This window comes from Leptodactylus fuscus, chromosome 11, assembly GCF_031893055.1.
Source record: "Leptodactylus fuscus isolate aLepFus1 chromosome 11, aLepFus1.hap2, whole genome shotgun sequence".
Classification (NCBI taxonomy): Eukaryota; Metazoa; Chordata; class Amphibia; order Anura; family Leptodactylidae; genus Leptodactylus; species Leptodactylus fuscus.
This window is the reverse complement of record NC_134275.1, coordinates 60502493-60524655: the sequence shown is the minus strand read 5'-3', so window position 1 is coordinate 60524655 and position 22163 is coordinate 60502493. Positions and strand designations below refer to the sequence as shown.

The window sequence follows — 22163 nt, the reverse complement described above, 5'->3', positions numbered from 1 at the left end:
ACACAGTACATTTTGCTCCACAGTGGCCCACACACAGTACAATCTGCTCCACAGTGGCCCCCACACAGTACAATCTGCTCCACAGTAACCCACACACAGTACAATCTGCTCCACAGTGGTCCCCACACAGTACAATCTGCTCCACAGTGGGCCCCACACAGTACATTTTGCTCCACAGTGGCCCCCACACAGTCCAATCTGCTCCACAGTGGCCCCCATAAAGTACAATCTGCTCCACAGTGACCCCACACAGTCTAATCTGTTTCACAGATGGGTGCCCACAGAGAGGGCTTTGAGTGCCACCTCTGGCACCCGTGCCATAGTTTTGTCATCACATGTATAGGACAACCACCTGGGGACTGGAAAATCCCTTTAAAATAAAGAGGTGCACTGCTGACTAGACCCCAGTATTGGGTCGCCTCAGCAAGAAGTTGTACCTAGAGACCTGTTAGGCCTTGGGTTGCCATGACAGCCCCTCAGTACCACTGTGTCACGGGGAAGCCTCTTCCTTCTGTCTAATCTCTCAGTTACCGCTTTTGCTAATGACTTGCGGTAACCAAGTGGTTAAATGATCGCGGTCAGACTAACTTCTGACGGGAGCAGTTTCAGCTGCAGCCTAGCTCTATAACACAGCCCGCAGGGATCAGCTGTGACGTGTATCCAAAAGCCCCGCCCTCTATAACATCAAAACACTACATTCCCCGCCCACATATATGTCAATCATTCCTTAGCCCTGACATAACCCCGCCTGGCCATTGTGACGTCTTTTTCCTTAGCTCGCTGATTGGCTGACTACCTACAACCCCAGGGTAGCAATTTCCACTGTGCAATGCGCGAGGCTCTCCTTCACAAGTCTAAGCGGCACTGATGTGGCCCCGCCCATTAACAGCAGCCTTACGTTTGATTGGCTAGATCATGTGTCACTCTCCTTTACACGGCGCTCTCATTGGATACTTTTTTAATTCTTGCTTCCGTTTCCTGTCTGGAGTCCCTGTGCAACAACAATACAGTGCAGACGGCAGGAGACAGCGGGGCTGTCCCAGATACGTGAGCAACAATGAAAGCTGTCTCCCAGCATGCGATGGCAGGGGGGCATCTGTAACTTCTCCCTGCAGACAGACTGTGGCATAGGACTGCGCCTGCCCAGACTGCCAGTATACAGGGTGCTATAGGTATAGACTATATATCCATGTGTATATAGGAGATACGTCTATGGACCAGTGTATGTGACACATGACAGTGATGACAGCAGAGTGACAGCAGAGAAGAGCAAGCCTGGATCCTGCCCCCCTAGCACAGCTCAGTGGTCTATAGAGGAGTGTCTGCAGCCAGCAGGTGAGATCAGGGGGGCAGATAACATTTTGGGGGGGGTCACAGTATTGCTTATCTGTGTTATTGTAAGAGATTGTCCTATTACATATCAGGGCGCTATATATTTCAGCTATTGCACAGATTGTTTATAGTTGCTGAGACTTGTTGTCCATCCGATTGGACCTGTAAATCTATGCTGAAAACTTTTGCTATGGCATGCTTCATCTTTGCTTCCAAAACCCGGAACTTTTTAAATTTTCCTTAAATAATTACATCATCTAACACGAGGGCTGTTTTTTTTCCCAGAAGTTGCATTTTTTTAACGGAACCATTTAACAGTTTATATAATGTATTGCAAATAGAAGAAGAAATGCGTCATGGGGGAGAAATTAAATATATATATATGTGTGTGTCCTATTCTGACCCTCATAAGTTGCTTTTGTTTTTTTTTTTGTAATTTATATTTTTTGCAATAGGGCTGCATAAAAAGATGAGCTTGCAACGTATTCCTCTTTTATCCTCTGTATATTCTCGTCGGGTGGTCGTAGAAGGGTTAGTCTGCAGCCCTACAGTTCTTGAAAAACTGCTACTCCCATTATGTATAGGAACACCTCAAGTGGGAGTATTAAAAACAAAACACAGTAGCTTGCAGTGCTGAAGTCCTGGGTTTGAATCCCACCAGGAACAACATCTGCAAGGAGTTTGTATGTTCTGCCCGTGTTTGCGTGGATTTCCTCCCATTCTACAAAGACATTCTCTTTCTGAGAAATCACGTGAACAGGACTTGTTATATTTGTGTAGACATTTAGGAACTTTGTCTCTTCTTTTCTTGCTCTGTATTATTTTATCCATTCACTGTTTTATTTGACTGTTTCGAAAAAGCCTTATTCACACGCCAGTGCCGTTTTTTACTGACCTAACATCATGTCGGCCCATTGATGCCCGTTGAAAGGACTTATTCGCATGACTGTTTGAACAGCTGCTTTAAAATCCATGAATGTCTATGGGTCTGTTCACATGGCTCTATCTATAGATGGTCGTTTTTAGAGACCTGTAATTACAGCCATAGACATTCCTAGTGGTGTAAATAAGCCCTTATATTAGGGAACTGTATAAAGTATACTAGTTGCCTATGCAAGCATTTTAAAGAGGACCTTTCATGTCCTCCTGCACAATTTTATATAAAGCAGACAGTGCACTGAATTCCCTGTTATGTGCCCCATGGCTTTCCCGTTATGTGCCCTTTACTCTCAGAGGGGGCGTTCCTTACCACCCAGGATGGATGCTGAGCGGTGAGGAACACCCCCCAGTACCGGTATATGGACAAGTACAGTCAGGAGGGGTGTTCCTCAAAGCCCAGCTAGACTGTCAGGAGTGCCCTTCTGGCGGAGGGCAGAGATAGGTGCCGAAACTTACAGCACCGATCTCTCCAGCCCAGGGTCACATAACAGGAAAGCTGACAGCGCGCTGCATAAAGTGCACTGTTGGCTTTTTAGCAGTTTATAAAACCACATGTGCAAGAGGATATGAAAGGTCCTCTTTAAAGTGCCGCCATTCCAGAGCCAGCAATACAATACCTGTTGGTCGTGCAGGGATGATGTTGCATATATTGTTCATGTGGCTGCCTAAGGGTTGGTTCTCATCTGCGTTTGGTAATCCATTCGGGGAGTCCGCATGGGGACCCCCCGAACAGACTACTGAATGCATCGGCAAGTAGTGTGCAGTGAAAGCACACGGACCCCATAGTGAATGGGGTTGAAAACTGACCGCCGGGGTTCCGTCTCCTGTTCAGTTTCTTTTGGCAGAAGACGGAAACCCGAAAGCGGAGACCGGGTGCCGGTGTGAACCCATCCTTAGCTGTCACATTACTACCTACTGTATATAATGAAGGCTTCGGACAGCATTGTGGTGGTTTGTATTCAGTGTTACACAAGTGGAGCAGATGTGCGATGTGTCAGATGTGACTCAGAACTCGTGATACTTGAGAAATCAGAAGCTATAATACATTTTTTTTAAACAGTAAATAGGGTTTCCAATAAGCAATACTTAACCGCTGGATATGATCTGACTACTGGAAACCCCAGGGATCAAATTATGGGGGCTCCTGGCTGTATTCCCTCTTATAGTCATGTATGAAGCAGTGGCTAAACAAGTCTATGGGAGACATCTGGGTGAGCATTTAAAGTGGCAGTCCCACCCTAGTCATGAGTCTATCAGTGGTTGACTGCTAACCTGACCCCACACATTACACTGATCATCTAATGTGTATGGGGGTGTCCTGACTTCCTTAGGATAGGTCAATGATAGTAGATTGGCAGGGGTCTGATTCTGGAGTGGCCACAATGTACCACAGCTAGCACAGCTCCATACACTGTGTAGCAGTAGAAGATGCTACTGCAAGCTCAGTCCCATTCAAGTCAGTGAAGACTAGACTGGATCCTGAATACATGTTGCAGTCATCATTACAATCTCCATTCTTGCCAATCTCTCCCTACATTTGCAAACACGCTTTCTAGCAGCAACTATGCACTAAGACCCTGATTAAAGGGGAAGGCAGAGAGATTAATCCGCCTGCACATAGATCTGCAGGTTGTGGCAGGCATTCCTTTATCCTCTGGGCAATCTGTTATGGAGCGTTTCCCTTGTGTCTTTGTGTTAAGTGTCTGAAGCTTCGTCAGAAGTCAGATTACCGGTATTAATTGTGTTTCTCATGATGTCTAATTGTATGAGTCACCAGGAATCCAGTAAGTATATGAGACATATACGGAGGCTTGCAGTGCTGGCAGATGGACCAGGCGAGGTGTGGCCATGGTGGGACGGCTCCGAGCTCTGCAAGGGCTTATCACAGTTGGTGGCATATGAAGAGGAAAGAGGTCAACAGCTGTCATAATACATGGAAAGGGCTTCAGTGTTCAGCTCACTCCAAAATGTTTCTAGTAAAAGCTTATCTATATAGGAATGTTATTGGCAATAGGATCAAATGTAGCCCCTAATGCTCCTTTCATGTTTGTGGATCCAGAATCTTAAAGGGGATGTCCAGGACATGGTATCGATTGCTATATCATCTTCACTATTCACTTAAAGGGATCCTATCATTAAAACTCAATTTTTTTGTCCCTACCACGTAGGAATAACCTTAAGAAAGGCTATTCTTCTCCTAGCTTTAGATGTCTTCTCAGCGCCGCCGTTCGGTATAAATCCCGGTTTTCGTTGGTATGCAAATTAGTTCTCTTGCAGCACTTGGGGCGGTTCTCAGCACTCAAACAGCACTGGGGGCGTCCCCGATTCTGCAAGAGAACTCTCCAGTGCCACCTCGATCTTCTTCAGGAACGGCCCCTCTTCGTGTCTTCTTCCGGCACTGGCTTCAAAGTTCTAGGCCTCGGGCAGCCGACTGCGCATGCCTGCCAGACAAAAGAAAATAGCTGCTTACAATATTGTGTAAGCGGCCATTTTCTTGTGGGCATGCGCAGTCGGCTTTGCCCGAGGCCTAGAAGTTTGAAGCCAGTGCCGGAAGAAGACACGAAGAGGGGCCGTTCCTGAAGAAGATCGAGGCGGTGCTAGAGGGTTCTCTCGCAGCATTGGGGAGGCCCCCAGTGCTTTTTGAGCGCTAGAGACCGCACCCAGTGCTGCGAGAGAACTCTTTTGCATAACGATGAAAACCGGGATTTCTACCGAACGGCGGCGCAGAGAAGACATCTAAAGCTAGGAGAAGAATAGGCTTTCTTAGGGCTATTCCTACGTGTCAACGAGAAAAAAAAAGTTTTTTTAAAGGCAGAATCCCTTTAACACAGCATTGTATAGTAGCTGTGCTTGGTATAGTAGCCCAGTTCCATTCATTTGCATGGGACTGAGCTGCAGCATAGCCATATGCCAGATGAATGTGATGTCACTGGGTGCAGCTCAACATCATTGTTTTGCACAAGTCCTTTAATAGCATTCTGATCAGTTGTACTTCTCAAACTAGTTAAAGGGTAACTGAGTTTTCATAAATAGTTGAAATATGTGAATGGTATATGGCCAGTTTATCATAGGACTGTATAAGCTATCATACATGATGTCCATTCAGTTTTTCTGCTGCTAATAATCACATTATTGCTACAGCACATTTTACATTTATCTTTGAGGTTGTGCACATTGAGGAGCAGTCTGCCCCCTCTCATATCTATCCATTACTATTACTACTGGTTTATTTCAATGTAATTCTGCAAGAAGTAACTGTACAATTACAAACACATAGCTGAGAAATGCCCAAGTGATATATAGGAGATCCAGGGGCACTGGACTGCAAATACAGGACATGGTGCAGCTAAAAAGCTTGTTTTAGGATGCACTTATAAAGGCTGCGGTTTTGTAAAGGTTTGTGGCTGTGTCAGCAGTTATTGTGTTATGTGGGTACATAAGACTTGTAGACCGGCCTTTATTACTTTTTCTTTTTGAGAGGTGAGATGAGGAGAAAAGGTCAATTCAGACTTTCGAATTTTATGGTTCATGGCACTTATGTAGAATAATGTGTACATTTTGTTTTAGGGGTTATCAAGGATCTGGCAATATTAGATGTGAGTTCTTTAATTTATTTTTTTCCCGGGGGGGGGGGGGGGGATAATGCGTACTACTTTTGTGTCTGTAAAACCACTTAGGTGCTGCAGTCCGTATTCACCACAGTATCTAAGGCCCGGTTCACATCTAGGTTCCGATTTCTGTGGGACCCCCTGAAGGGAAACCTATCCACATAAAAAAGCGGTTACCTAAGGAAACCCGTGAACCCCATAGCATATAATTGGGTCCGTGTGGTTTCCACTTGAAAAATGCAGAAAGAAAAGTGCTGTTTGCAAGGCTTTTCTCTCTGCCTATTTCATGCGGATAGGGGAACGGAATGGCCCGAACGCAAATGTGAAGTGGGCCTAAGGGGTGGCAAATATGCTTTCTGACTGATAATTGGGAGGTGATATCATGAAGAAAAGTCCATGGTACCCCCTCCCCATGAAAAGGACAATGAGGAATCCCTCTCCTCTCCCTGCACACTGGCTGAAGTGGAGCTGTGAGTATATGCAGTGTCACTTCAACCACTCATTTCTCAGGATCTACTGGGGACACAGACATGATGAATGGCAGTAAAACAAGGCCATGATTGTGACTCTAACCCCCCCACCACCACCACCACCACGCTCTGGAGATAGAGCCATGTAAGTGATTACTGCTATTGCTTTTTTGGAGGACACAAAATACCAATATAGTAGTATTCCCTACTTTCATTTCCATCCAAAAAAACAACAGACATTGAAGTCTACGTGGACAGATGGCCATCCATTTGCTTCAGGTTTTTGCTTCCATTAAACAGATGTTCTAAATGGAGGTAACATTCATGATCTGAACGTATCCTATAAAATCCCGAAAGCATGATTTTTGTTCAGCTATTTCTGTTACCTTTCGTTCACATCTGCGTTTGGTATTCCATTTGGGGAGTCCGCATGGGGACCCCCCCCCGAACAGAATACCGAACGCAACTGCAAGCGCTGTGTAGTAAAAACACACGGACCCCATAGATTATAATGGGGTCCGTGTACTTGCCGCGCGCTGCCTGCATGAATCATGCGGACAGGAAACTTGGTTGTGAATTACTTTCATGTCCACATGATCCCTGTGGAGATCTGGTGGCAAGCACACAGACCCCATTATAGTCTATGGGGTCCGTGTGCTTTCACTGGCACACCGCTTGCAGTTGCGTTCGGTATTCCATTTGGGGGGAAGGGGTCCTCATGCAGACTGCCTCAGACGGATTACCAACACAATGTGAACGAGGCCTTAGAAAGCAATGAATACCAGATGAATAGTCTATGGAGTCCCTTAGGGTCCCTTGTAGTTTGTTATAGAACGGATCCATCTTTATTTTGATGAGTTAGTTTTCTGTTCCCAACACATGACCTTGGCCACAGTGGTCACGTATCTTTCTATCCACGGCAGTCTCAGGAGCAGTGTGTGGGGTGTACATTCAGATTACCTGACATGGTGTAGATGCCACCCTGGGAGCCCTAGGTTTAATACATAAATAACCTGAACCAGACATAAGCGGTTAAGACTTGCCGGACAACCCCTTTCAAAGCACATATGGGGTTTTTGCTAATTTTGCCCAACTTTTTTGCAGCCCTATTGTTGCGGGTGAGGGCCACATAATGGTTCAACGCAAGTCATTATCATTATATCATATGCAAGTGGTCTGGTGGTACCGGTGGGCATGAAGATATTGCTGCAGTTCCTGGGGAATTTTCCCATGACTCTTCAAGCCCACGGCCTGGATGCTTCCGTCTTGATGGCGAGATAACCAGGCAATACAGTCGTATCATTAAAAAAAAAAAAACTGTGTGTAACCTCAGAGCTTCCTCTGATGGGTGTGTGAAATGGTTTCCTCCTGCCGGTCATGAGGTGCCCCTTGTTGTCTGACTCCTCTTACTGCAGAGTCTTGTGATGTCTCCCCAGGCCCGGGGTAAAATGTCTGTCTATAGCATGAGACCCAGTGTCAGGAGTTCAGCCATATGAAACTGTTTTAGCAGAAAACGCAGGTCGATAATTTGCTTATCTAACATTTTTGCCTCTGGACACGTCACCATTAATTCTCAAAGCTGCTTATTCCCTGCCATGATGGAGGCGGAAGGACTGGGACACCTAATGTGTCTGGAATGTTGGACCTGGCACATATAGCTGGCGGAGTCCGGACAAGAAAAACACGAGCAGCCACAATTAGAACGACATTCTAGTATATGGGTAGATTTTTGGACAAGAACGTGACATCATTTCCTTAAAAAAAAAAAAAATATATATATATATATATATATATATATATATATATATATATATATTTTTTTTTTTTTTTTCTTTTCTTCCCATCAGAGGTTGGTTTAACAGCTATAGGCGACTCAGTTGAAGCCATGAGATTGGGTAGTTGAAATGCCCCAGGAGTGGTCAACTCTGGGGTGCCTGAACCCAATAGGGCGTCTTCCTACAGGTGATACATTTTGATACACTTCACTTTTGGGCTCACACCTCTCTCATTGCACAGGCCTTCTAGCTAGGATGGATTTTGAGTTTTTATACTTATGGTCAAACTAGCCTCTGCCCACGACTTCATCTGCGTGTTGTTGTTATCTATGATCCGCTTCTATTTAGCCAATTGCTGTTGTCCATGATCCGCCTGCTCCAGTTGGACAGATTTGGCTTAGACCCCATGCGCATTGGTCAATTCAGACCAGCAAATCTGATTCATGAGTTGTCTGGATTTCCCAGTTTGAAACTAATGAGGAGATCTGCCCATGGCGTCACTGTCCCATACTGCACGTAGTACAGACAGTACAGCAATAAGGAGGCAGGGATGTCCTCCATCGGACCAAGAAATACAGCCAATCTGGACTGTCCCGTGTGCATGGGGACTGTCGGGGGAAGGGTAGTGCCCTTAGATTCTGTGATGTCGGCTCCATCTTCACTAACCACTATGGCTCCTAGTGATCACTTTGCTGGCACACTTGATAGAAAAGAGAAGAAAGGCAGGTTCTCCATAGGCTTCATGTAATGAATGCCAGTGATCCATCACCCTTGTGGGGCTTTCTGGCCCGGTAGGTTGATGAAGATGTGTGGTTGCCCTTTTCGTTTTGGAGAATAGATTACATCCTTGTGCACTTGTTTGTTGTAATAGCATTTGAATGGGAAAAAACACTTTTGTAAGCTTAAATTGTTCAAAGTTCTTTTAGTGGTCAAATGTTGATTTCCAAGGGTTCCACCTATGGAGTGTTGGAGAGAATCACCTCCAAGTCTTTCTACTGCTCTTCAGGCTCTCCACAAGGATAGGCCATATCTGAGTGAGGTTAGGGCTAGTTCACACGTGGGCAAAGGGGAGGTTTTTGACAGCGGAATTCGCTTCAAAAACCTCTCCTTTAACATGGTGGTCTATGTAGACCACTAGCTTTTTTTTTCCTCCTAGCGTTTTCCGCCTGAAGAAGCGACATGACCTTTCTTCAGGCGGAAAACGCCTGAAGAATTGCATAGAAGTGAATGGGAGGCGAAAACCGCGCGGTAAAAAACCGCGCGGTTTTTTGCACACAAAACCGCGCGGTTTTTTGCAAAAAACCGCGCGTTTTTCGCCTGCAGTTTCTATAGCACATATAGGAAAAAAAAACCTAGCGAAAACCGCTAGCGAAAACCGCGTCAAAAACCTCGTCAAAAACCGCGCGGAATGCAAAAAACAGCGTCAAAAAAACTCCTCGAGGTTTTTTACCTCGCACAAATAAGCTAGGCGGTTTTCACGTGTGAACTGACCCTTAGATGTATAACAGGGTTTGTGTTCTCATAAAGCAGTCCATACATATATGCTGGCTGAGCCTTCCATTGGGTTTCGATGGCCATCCAACGTGTAGCCAACATTTTGGTGATGTGTAACTGGGTCAAGTGTTTGGCCCATAACTGTTGGCTGTGTATGGCAGCTTTAGTTGACACTAGTAACGTTTTACCAGGTGAAATGTTTGTCCACCCGCTCTTTAATGTGTATGACCTGTTCTATTAAATATTATTTTATCTTTTTTTTTATCTTTCTCATAGGTTGAAATGCCTCACTGTTTTGCCTATGGCTGCACCAACCATAGTGGGAAGCTTCCCTCAGTGGTCTCCATGCACTCGTTCCCCAAGGAGCTGCTTCTTGCAGAAACATGGGTACATCATAGCCGCACCGACGTAGGTAACGTGCAAGAGTTTGTACGAAATACCTTACTCAAGGACCCAGGGCACTTTGTTCTATGTTCAGAGCACTTTCAAGAGGACATGTTTGAGATGAATGGTGATTCGCCGCTCATTCCATCCGAACCGAACCACAAGCGAACACGACGAAAACTGAAAGCAAATGCGGTCCCCACTCTTTTCTCCAAAGGTCCTCCTAAGCTACGGAGACAAGCTGCTCAGCACTTGAAGATTCATGAAAGGAAACAGGTGATTGTCGTGTCTTTTGTATGTAGAACACCTTGGTTCATAGAGGTCTACCTCAGAGACCTCTGCTCAAAATGATATAGAAAGTGTAATATTTAAAGGGGTTGTCCAGTATTGTAAAAAAAATATGGCTGTGTTGTTCCAATACCCTGTAGCCTACCCTACTCTACCTGTTCACAGGCTGTGTTTGGTATTGCAGTGCAAGTGAGCTATCAAACGCAACCCATGGACGGGTGTAGAGTAGGGTTGAGCAATCGGGATCCGAAAAGATGGAGCAAATTTCACGATCGGGATCAGCCGGGAAATGATCGGATATCGGATTTTGAAATCTCAAGATTGGCTCAACCCTAAAAGTGACTTTTCCCATAGAGAAGCATTGACTATTGTTGAGGGATCGGGAAAGATTGGATCCCGATCGACGATCGGGATCAGCTGGAAAATGATCAGAAATCGGATTTTAAAATTGATCCTGAAATCTCAAGATCGGCTCAACCCTAGTGTAAGGCCCGTTAGGCCCATTCACCCGGGCCTAATCAGGAGCAGGATACCGATACACTGTATAGGTATGCCGTCCCGGCTAGCTGCATGAAAAAAACCACACGGCGGCAGCCTTTTCCTTTGTGAGAACTTACCCTTAATATGCTTCACACTGGTTACCGACTCCCTTTAAATCAAAAGTATTGTTTTTGTACTTTGGTGTATTTTTTTTTTGCCAGTGGTGGCTTTAGATATGTGTCTTGTTCCTTTATTGTAGGAGTAGCGCAGTGTCCATCTGTTTGGTCGAGTATTTCTTTTTGTTCCTTTATTGCTCACTGCTAGATATATGCAACCTGTTTTATGTAATATACAATGATTCTTTCAATTCAGCTACTAGACAATCTTCTTGAGCAACAGAAACGCCCCAGAATAGAAGAAGAGCAGACAACGAGTCCATCGACATCCCAGGATTCTGCAGCGCAGACGGTACTTGAGAACAATTCATGACATTTCTTATGGCACACAGAGTAAGGCCCTGTTTACTCCTGCATTAGGATACTGCAGCAGTCTGTCTTACTTGTGGCTCTAGAGGTTTATTGCATATCTGTAATTTTGTTTAAATGGACATTGTCGTTTCAACAAACTTTGCATAAATGAATAGAACTTGAAATGCTCCCTGTACTAAAACAACTTTTATTGTGAAAGTCACTGATCTGACGGATTGTTGGTCAGATAACTAAAGTCTGTTGAAGGTGAGAGCACGAAATTCAGGAGAAAGACAAGGATACACGCACATGACTGTTTGCGGTGTGAGCCTGCTATCATGACTGTGTATTATCAAGGATCCATGTTGTTGGGACAGGTCATATTCCTGTCATTTTTGCGGCAGGGTTCATTCATTGAAATGTATGGGACTGCACTGTCCGTGACGTTTTGTCATGGACCCGTGCATGCGCACGCTTATGTTCATGTAGCCTTAGTTTGATGGAGTAGATAAATAGAAATGTTCCGGCACAAGCAAAGCAGTTTATTCACATTGGTACATCAGTAATTCTCTATATATGTCCTGCATGGTCCTAGGGGAGTTTTTTATGACAATAACAATAGTTATAGAGCAGATTCTCCTCTACTTGCTGTGTGCAGTGAATGACAGTTAGTGTCCACGTACCATCTCCAAGAGGAACTGTTAGGGGCTCAAGACCCCCGAGTTATGTTGTCGTAGGCCTAATTAAGAGTTGGAATATATGGAGCTTTGAGGGAAATGCTAAAAATTGCAGACTATAAGTAATAGAATGGTTAGAAATGGTATTACTTCTCATGTACACACACATAGCAGCTTATCCTGAAATGGCAGGTATGTTTTAAGCTCAGCAAGGGCTGTATACATTTGTATACAGTTAGCTCCCCTAGTGGTGGCAGTCACATGAAGGGTGATCAGAGTTTTTTGGAATAAGTATCGCCATCTTTTATAAATGTAGGTAATGGAATAAATCAGTACTAAATGTAAGATCTATTAGAATAATCCATTAGGTGTAATGTATTAGGATTAACGCATACCTGTCATTTTGTTCAAATCTGGAAAAAATTGCATTGGCTTGTTGCTTCATTTCTGTTAATTGCAATTTTAGTCTTTTTTTTTTTTTTATCATGCATTTTTTCCTCCTTTTACAATCGTTTTGCACTTCTAGCTGTCCTCTCTATTCGTAGGGTTCCTGTAGTACGAGACATCTGGCATCTGTATAGGTGCTAGATCTTCATGCATAGACCAGTTAGAAGCACAGTATTGCCTTTAACAAATACCTTTCCTGCCCCATATTTAAAGAGAGACAGAATACTGCAGCTCGATCATCAGTCACAACTATCCTGTGTGTCCTTGACAGGTAACCAATGCATGTCCCCGTCTATTTCTGCACATTGTACTGACATTTCTGTTACTATGTAATGCCACAAGTAGTATTCATAGCGGTGCCAGTACAATGTGCACATGTATTTCCATTCTCTAGGTCTAGAGCACACAGATTAGTTGTGGCCTGAAACTGAGCCAGTATACTTGATCTGGCATTGTATGGGGGAACAGAAAAGGGTTAATATTAGAGGTAATACTGTGCTTTTTGAAATGGGAGGATTCAGAGAGTGGCATCTTTACTAGAGATGAGCGAACACTGTTCAGATCAGCCGTTCCGAACAGCACGCTCCCATAGAAATGAATGGAAGCACCTGGCACGGCGACCGCCCGCCGGCAAAGTGTACGTGCCAGGTGCTTCCATTCATTTCTATGGGAGCGTGCTGTTCGGAACAGCTGATCCGAACAGTGTTTGCTCATCTCTAATCTTTACCAATCTATTAGTGCCCTGTATAATACCTTGGCGGCAGATGTGATGTGTTAGTATGTGATGACAGGTTCCTTTATTAAGGGCGTCTACCACCACCAAAATACCTGAAATAATGCTTATGGTGGGGGTAGACTCCTCATGTCCCTTTAATCATAGCCCTTTAATAGCCCTTTTTGCTGTTTGATACAATGGAGATAGTTGTTGACATCCACATTGCACCAATGTAGTGCATTACTACGGTATAATAATTCTCATGTGAGAAATCATTTACTGATCTATAAAATTACAGGAAGACGACTCGGTAAATATACGTCCAAGAAAACTCCAACTCTGGAGAAGACAACTGCTTCCACTCAAGTCCCAGTTTCTGAAGGACAGATTCGGCCCTGTTCCCAGGGCGTTGCAGCGTAAGGTATGTCCGCTGTTTCATGCTTGTTTCTTGTCTTCTAAGCAGAATGTGCTAACACTTGTATTCTCTGGCAGTCGTCCATCTTACACGATACAGAGTTAGGATACATGGCTTTTATATACCCAGAGCAGTGAGCTAGCTAATAAATCCGCTCTGTCCTTTCCACCATTGTTTTGTCAGTATTCCCTGAAGCTGACTTGTTAAGAGGAACTCTCCAGTCCTAACTCACAGATGTCGTTTTAGACACACATGTTTTCAGATTCAGGCATTATTGTGGTGCACCAAAATTCCTGGAGGATTTGGTGCTTACCGTGCTAGAGACATATAGAATGATATGAGTAATGTAACGTAAGGATTGCCATGTGGACCATCATGAATGTCTGTTCCAGACTCCGGCCACCCTGAATCGGATAGCTGTTTATTTCTCGGACGAAGAGTGGGAGACGCTCGAGGAATGGCAAAGAGAACTCTACAAGAACAAGATGAAAGAGAACTACGAAGCTTTAATATCACTTGGTAAGAAGTTCATATTTATAGCTGCAGTAAAGATAAATCACAAGACACAGATAATGGTGTCCCTCCAGCACTTGTCATGGGGCCTCTGCTGACTTATATCGGCCTTGCTTTTAATTTGTTTGTCATGATCAGGGCTACTTGTCACCTGAATCTTGAACTTTAAACCACATATGGGGATGAGAAACAAGGTCTTGCTGGGCAATGTGTTCTGTGACTATATAATCCCACATTATGATTGCAACATATATGTGTATTTCTGTCTAAGACGGAATGTATAAAATACAGAGCAGTCTGCCCTTCCCCTATCCCTTATTACTACTACTGGTAGTAATTGGGTTTTTTTTTTTTACATGTTATTCTGGAGTACCTATAAATAGCAAATAGCGGAAGAAAAACCTAAGAACATAAGATCCAAGGACACTAGATTGCAAGTACCTGACATGATGCTGATAAACAGATCCTTAACACATATAAAGAAAAATCTCAGCACAGTTTGGAAAGAAACTTACTGACTGACTAACATCCCATCAGCAATAACACAAGCAGCTAGTCAGAAACAAATATACTCAGTTTGCTATGTGGATTCCTCTCTTTTCCATTCACCTTGCGAAGCAAGTCCTGCACTCGCCATCTTGTCTTTGAATGGTATCTATGGACGGAAATTCCCTAGTAAATTCAGAGTAAACCACAATTTAGCTAGAAGGGAGAAACTTTAAGGGAGAGAGAGGGACCTATTAAAGAATTATGAACAGAGCTCAAGTTGAAGGAGTTGGAAGGTCTTCTTTAAGGACATTAAGGAGGTTTCATACAATGTAGCAGCTCTGTCTGATAACTTTAAGTGTGTGCATTTGACATGTCTGTGTTTCTTGTTAGGTTACCCTACTGTCAATCCAAATATATTAATGAAGATCAAACAGGAGGAAATCATGCGCTACACAGATCAGTGCTCCTCAGATGACTTGGTGCAGTCAGGCAGTCCCATAGAAGGTGAGTTTATTTTAATTCTGGGAAACCATTCTTTTTTTCCCCATATACACACGTGGACAAAATTGTTGTTCCCCCTCGTTTAATGAAAATAAATCCCACAATGGTCACAGAAATCACTTGAATCTGACAAAAGTAATAATAAGTAAAAATTCTATGAAAATGAACAAGTGAAAGTCAGACATTGCTTTTCGCTTGAACAGAATTTTTTTTTTTTTAAATAAACCTCATGACACAGGCCCGGACATAAATGAGGGTTGCCGTAACTTTATATTTTGTTGCACACCCTTTTGAGGCAATCGCTGCGATCAGACGATTCCTGTAACTGTCAATGAGACTTCTGTCTCAGCAGGGATTTTGGGCCACTCTTCATGAGCAAACTGCTCCAGTTGTGTCGGGTGTTAAGGGGGCCTTCTCCAGACGGCATGTTTCCGCTCCTTCCAAAGATGCTCAATAGGATTTAGGTCAGGGCTCTTAGAAGGCCACTTCAGAATAGTCCAATGTTTTCTTCTTAGCCATTCTTGGGTGTTTTTAGCTGTGTTTTGGGTCATGATCCTGTTGCAAGACCCATGACCTGTGACTGAGACCAAGCTTTCTGACACTAGGCAGCACATTTCTCTCTAGAATCCCTTGATAGTCTTGAGATTTCATTGTACCCTGCACAGATTCAAGACACCTTGTGCCAGATGCAGCAAAGCAGCCCCAGAACATAACAGAGCCTCCTCCATGTGTCACAGCAGGGACAGTGTTCTTTTCAAGATATGCTTCGTTTTTCCGTCTGTGAACATAGAGCTGATGTGCCTTGCCAAAAAGTTCCATTTTTGTCTCATCTGTCCATAGGACATTCTCTCAGAAGCTCTGTGGCTTGTCAACATGTGGTTTGGCAAATTACTTTTGTCAGATTCAAATTATTTCTGTGACCATTGTGGGTTTTTCTTTCATTAAAGGGGTATTCCCACATCGCATACTCACCAGTGTTCGCTGCTGTAAAATCTTCTTTCTTCCTGCTTTGTTGCGTCATTGGTGGGCGGGGTTACATATGCAAAGCCAGCGGCGAGAAGACGTCGCTTCTATGCCGCTGGCCCTGCGTGTGCGCTCCCGATGCAGCTAGGCATCAGACGTACAGCCTTCACAATGCTATACAGACCCGGCATCCGCTGTAATAGAGAGGTGGATGCTAGGGAGTGTTAGACGCCGGCACAGGTGCGTGCGACATCGCTACGCTCCTGCCCTGCATGAAATAGCGGAATAGCAGCATCGCTCCTGCCGCTGCTGGCTTCATGCAGGGCAGGAGCGTAGCGATGTTGCAGGCACCTGTGCCGGCGTCTAACACTCCCCAGCATCCGCCTCTCTATTACAGCGGATGCTGGGTCTGTAATGGCGGCCCCCCCCCCCCCTGAAAGTGTAAACTACCCCCCCTCCAGGCTCGCTCCCGTACACTTAACCCCTCCTCCCTCCCCCCTGAGAGCAGGCAGATACATCACTTGACTTTTGACCAGATAAGTCAAGCGATGTGTCAACAAAGAATTGAATAAAGTAAGATAGTGGACAAACAAAGCAGTTTTGCTGAAGCAATATATTTAGGAAAAGTCTTACATTCACATTAACAAGCAGTATAGATAGGATCCTTGTGATGGGACAACCCCTTTAAACGAGGGCGACCGACAATTTGTCCACGTGTGTACTTATACATGTAATGAGTTTTTATTGAGGAATTGCAGGGTACCTCAGGACCTTCTCATGTGATGGAATAAAGTGATATTTCAACAGTTTTTCCTGTACTGGATGCAACAAGTCTTCATTGGCTTTATGAACTGCCAGCAAGGCAACAACAGGTCATGATTCTTTGCATTTTTCACACATTGTGATACAATTAGGCATATTTACTGTCTTAGGAATTTCATCACTAGCTTTGTAATACAGTAGAGGATTAGGAATAGACATTAGATTTTTTTTTCAATGTGTAAAAATACTTTTATGGACGTTATTGTGACTTCCAATACTTTTTATGGGAATGTCCAAAAAGTAATTCACATGACTGATACCGAAGTGTAACTGAAACTTCTTTCCCACACTGAGGTCTCTTGATTTCTTTTCTTTTTAAGACGATACCAATGAGGATGAGGTTCTATCAAAAGTAAAACCTGACGAAGATCGCTATTTGAACGTCCATCTGCAGTCACAAGGAGAAGTTAAGCGGTACTTTAATTCATGTGAGTAAGAAACGATGTGCCAAAGATACATTGTATTGTATTGTATTCTTTCTTCATTTTTTTTAAATTATCCATATAACATTGGTATAACAAAAGCTATCAGGAATATCTGTGCAGAAAAGTCATCTGACAACTATCTGATCGAACCTGTACACATATACACTTTGCTCAGCCGATTGGTGCGTGCCTTCTCAACAGAGTAAGGAAGAAAGCCAAACACTGATACAATGGTTAGGTAGTTGAAAGAGCAGATTCTGAGCAGACATGGGAGGTTTCTATACCTTTAGGCGGGTTGTCCAGTTATGTCGAAATTGAAAGGTCTGAGTGATGAGCATGGCCATCTGAAACAGGTTGTCCGGGAATTTGACAACTCATTGAGGAGGCCAGGGAAGGTGACGTAAAAAACCCCAAATACTTGCATGTTTCCAGTTCTCTGCTGTCCATTAACACTGCTCGGTCCTGGCACACGCTCTGCAGGCCACAGGAAAGGACAAGATGGGTTCACTGTGTGCACTAGGACAGGCAGCAGTGGCGGACACAGGGATAGGGGAGTATGATTTTTATTTAATTTTTTTAATGTCTCGCCTTCCCTGGTCTCCTATGTGAGTTGTCAAAATCCTGTAGAACCCCTTTAAAGGGATTCTATCATTAGAATCCATTTTTTCATGTCTACCACGTTGGAATAGCCTTAAGAAAGCCTTATTCCCTTACCTTTAGAAGTCTTCTCTGTGCCAGCATCCCAGTGATATTTCCAGTTTTCACCTTATGCAAATGAGTCTCCAGACAGCACTGGGGGCGGTCCCACTGCACTCAAACAGTAGTGGGGGCGTCCCCTGTACTGCCTGCAGACTCTCCAGCGAAGCCCTCCTTCTTGAGACCACCTCTTCTCTTCGTCTTCAACCGAAAGCGCCGACTGCGTATGTGTGGCGGCCATTTTCCTGTGGCCCCTTACACGATTGTCCATTCGGCCACCGATAAATGGCCACCGCATATACACAGTCAGCAGTCTCGAGAAGAAGGGCTTCACTGGAGAGTCTTCAGGCAGCACAAAGGACCGCCCCCAGTTCCGTCTAGAGACTCATTTGCATATGGTGAAACCCGTGAATATCACCGGAACGGTGACACGGAATAAACTTCTAAAGATAGGTGAAGAGAAGCCTTTCATAAAGGGGCTCTATCAGCAAAATCATGCTGCTAGAGCCCCACATATGCGTGAATAGCCTTTTAAAAAGGCCATTCAGGCACCACTAATGTTATATTACACTACCCCCCAGTTTTAAAATAATACCCTAAAAAAGAATGTGATCTACTTACTGAACATGCACGCTGGGCGGGCATTCAGGGTGTGTCTTCTTCTTTATCCCCGCCTCCTCTTCCTCCGATGTCCTCCGGTCCCGTCCTCCTCCGGCGCTCGCGAGCGGACACTGATATAAAAAAAAATGGCCTGGGCGCCTGCGCAGCAGCATGCGGCTTCTACTACGGCTACTGCGCAGGCGCCCAGGCCATTTTTTTTATATCAGTGTCAGTTCACGAGCGAAGAGAGGAAGAGGATGCGGGGATAAAGAAGAAGACACACCCTGAATGCCCGCCCAGCCTGCACGATGCGTAAGTAGATAACATTCTTTTTTAGGGTTTTATTTTAAAACGGGGGGGGGGGGGGGGGGTAGTTTAATATAACCTTTTACGGTGCCTGAATAGCCTTTCTAAAGGCTATTCACGCATATGTGGGGCTCTATCAGCATGATTTTGCTGATAGAGCCCCTTTAAGTTTATTCTGACGTGGTAGGCCTGAAAAAAAAGGGATTCTAATGATGGAATCCCTTTAAGGGGTTTTCCAAGACCACAATTCTAATGGCCTCATAATTATGATAAGCCTGCAGTATTCAGATGAGAGCTGCAGCTACTTCAAAGAGCTGTTTGAATAGAGTTCACGTGTCAGACCCCTACGTGTCAGATCTAGGTCATCAATATTTTAAGTCTGGAAAACCCCCATAGGGCTAAGGCCTCACGTTGCGGAAATGCAGTGGTTTTTGTTGAGGATTTTGTTGCAGTTTTTTGAGCCAAAGCCAGCAGTGGATTGAATAGAAGGGAGAAGTATAAGAGGTTCCTATATTTTTCCCATTCCCTTTGTAGCCATTCTTGTCTTTGGCTCAAAAAACTGCAGCAAAAAAAGCTGCGTTTCCGCAACGTGGGTCCTCAGCCTTAATGAGTAGAAGGTGTGAACTAAACATACGTGTTTTATATATTCGCAGATAATCTTCCCATCGTCACAAGCATTGAAGAAGATAGTATTGACAAACTGAGGGGCCAGCCGGAGCCTCTATCCATGACCTACTCTCTGTCACAGTGTTTTAATGATGGTATAAATGCTGAATTCTATCCGGCATCCAAATGGAAAGCAAGAAATGGTTTTTCTGCACTCAGTACTGACGAAAGGACTTCAGGTCCTATTATGACCGTGCAGCAGATGGACAGTCAGTATACCTGGTTCTTTTGCGAAAAAAATCTTTCATGTACTGACTTGGCCTCCAAACATTGCAAGTCTATGGAGCTGAGACCATATAAGTGTTCAGAGTGTGATAAAAGCTTTACCGTTAAATCTAACCTGATCAAGCATCACCGTATTCACACTGGGGAGAGACCGTACAAGTGCACACTCTGCTCCAAAAGCTTCAGCCGCAACTCGCACTTGATCACCCACCAGCGAACACACACAGGGGAGAGGCCTTATAAGTGCAATGAGTGTGACAAGAGCTTTATCCAAAACTCGGTGCTGATCCAACACCAAAGGATCCACACAGGAGAGAGACCATTCAAATGTGACAAATGCAATAAAAGCTTCAGTCAGAAGTCGTGTCTCATACGTCACCAAAGAACTCACACTAGATAAGGTTGTTCAAAATGGGCAACGAAATACAGGGATCTCTATAGAAATGGAACTTTGGGATATACCAAAGACCTAAGCCAAACTGGTTTTGATAGGAAACAAGCAATAAAAAGGTCTGCAATTTTTTTAAATTTTTTTTATTCGATATCCAATGGTTACTCTCACCAGTTGTCCAGCAGACCTGGTAAATGGTACAACCATTGCGTCCTATGTTGACCAACTTGCGTTCTGCCACTTTAGAAGCTTATCTTTGAACACTAAGAGACTGTTCTAGTTAGAGGATTTGTATAAGATCAACTAATATAGGTCTGCATTTTTTTCAGAATTGGCGCCATTCATGCACTTGAGCTACAATATCAGATACAGCCTATGGACCAGAGTGGCACTGTTTCTAGGGTAAAAAATGCAGACTTTTAAAAAGTTGAAAAACTCTTTAAATCTTTCAAAGTACGTGTTCCAAAGGGTAATACTTGAAAAATATTTAACGTTCTAAAAAGAAAAAGATGTCTACATCTCAGACCTTTCAATCATTTGACTAGAGCACTTGGTTTATACCTTTTTTTTTTTTTTTTTTTTTTTTTTTTTTTTGTATTGAATAGGAAAATCTCATCAGTTTTGGAAACACTAACCGCTATGCAATAATGATTGCATATGGAAATCTGTACAGGTCCTCTAAAATAGAGGTACGCATTCTATGGGTCGAGACCAAATGTGGATCACCAACGTCCGCTAAAAGATATGCAATACATTCAATTACAGACTGTCATTTTTTTGGCGTCCTTCGATAATCTCACGCTGAAACACTCGGGTTCCAGCATAAAAAAAAAAAAAAAAATAAGGTTGGGAATGACTGCTTTCAACCAAAAAAAAAATCCTAATTTAAAAAAGTTGAAATCTAACGTAGCTCTTTTATGCAATTTAAGGAGTCGAACTCGTAAAAAGAAAAAAAAAATTGCTAGCTCATTGAAAGTATTTTTATTATTGTTTATTACCCCTGCTGGGGGTTACAAGGATATCGTCAGTGTTCTCGCTTTTTTGTAAGTTGACGTTTTCAGTGTTTTTTTTGTTAAAAAAAAAAAAAAAACCTTGTTAAAAAAAAAAAGTTTTAGAGACGCATCTTTACTAGTATTCCTTGACAAATGCAGAGTAGTTATACTTGCAGGATTCCCCTACCATACCAGCAGCTATATGACATAATCCGCCTATATGCTACATAAAAAATAATAATAATAAGGTCATTTTAGTGGATGAAGGGCCTTATGGCCTTTCCGAAAGTGTTATGTGTCTATGTGCACTACGCAGGTGTTCTTGTCTTACCTTCAAGGTAGAATGTACAAAACTCTGTAGCTGCAGATATCAATCTTGTTCATTATATTATTACTACCGTATTTTTTATTTTTTTTTATTAATTTTATTGTTTTTGCAAAAAGTGTACTTTGCAGGTGTCAATCAGTCATGTCATCTCGGACATACAGAGGAAAGAAACAGTTTGTGGGTCTTTTCAGAATTGGACCAAGCCACAGCCATAGACCAGTAGTCAATGCAACATAATGCACAATGCATTGATTTTCCTCGTTTTTGGTAAAATCAATAATCCGGTAAACAGAGTGCTCATGTTTGATCAGTACCCTGGGGAAGGCAGCAGCGCCCTATATATATTCCTTACCGCCTAGCCATGACGCTGAGCAGTGAGGAATGCCCCCTTCCCCAGTACCTCACCACTCAGTGTCATGGCTAGGCGGTAAGGAACGCCCCCTCTCATAGTACAACGCTATGGACTCTACTGTCAGGAGGAGTGTTCTTCACAGACTGTCAGAAACGCCCTTCTGACACTGAAGAGCTATCGGTAACGGCACAGGTAGCTCTTCACCCGGGGCACGTAACAGGAATGCCGACCGTGCACTGTCGGCTTTCTAGCAGTATATAATACCACATGTGCCCAAGGACATGAAAGGTTCTCTTTAAAAGGGTTTGTCAGCCCCAAATTGATTTTTCATGCTGGTCACCTATTCACAGGCTAGATCATCAGTATGTGATCTGTCAGGGTCCAACACCTGGACCCCCTACAG

The 22163-nt window shown here is 43.7% G+C and overlaps 1 protein-coding gene across 1 annotated transcript; it reads left to right on the top strand.

The window, feature by feature from the left end:
• Positions 1-999: 999 nt before the first annotated feature.
• On the top strand, positions 1000-20613 carry LOC142185087 (uncharacterized). Its single transcript, XM_075260339.1, has 8 exons — positions 1000-1335; positions 9895-10278; positions 11143-11238; positions 13375-13497; positions 13884-14010; positions 14884-14997; positions 17100-17207; positions 19460-20613. The coding sequence occupies exons 2-8, from the start codon at positions 9901-9903 to the stop codon at positions 20095-20097; spliced, it is 1584 nt and encodes a 527-aa protein (XP_075116440.1). The 5' UTR covers positions 1000-1335; positions 9895-9900; the 3' UTR covers positions 20098-20613.
• Positions 20614-22163: the final 1550 nt, after the last annotated feature.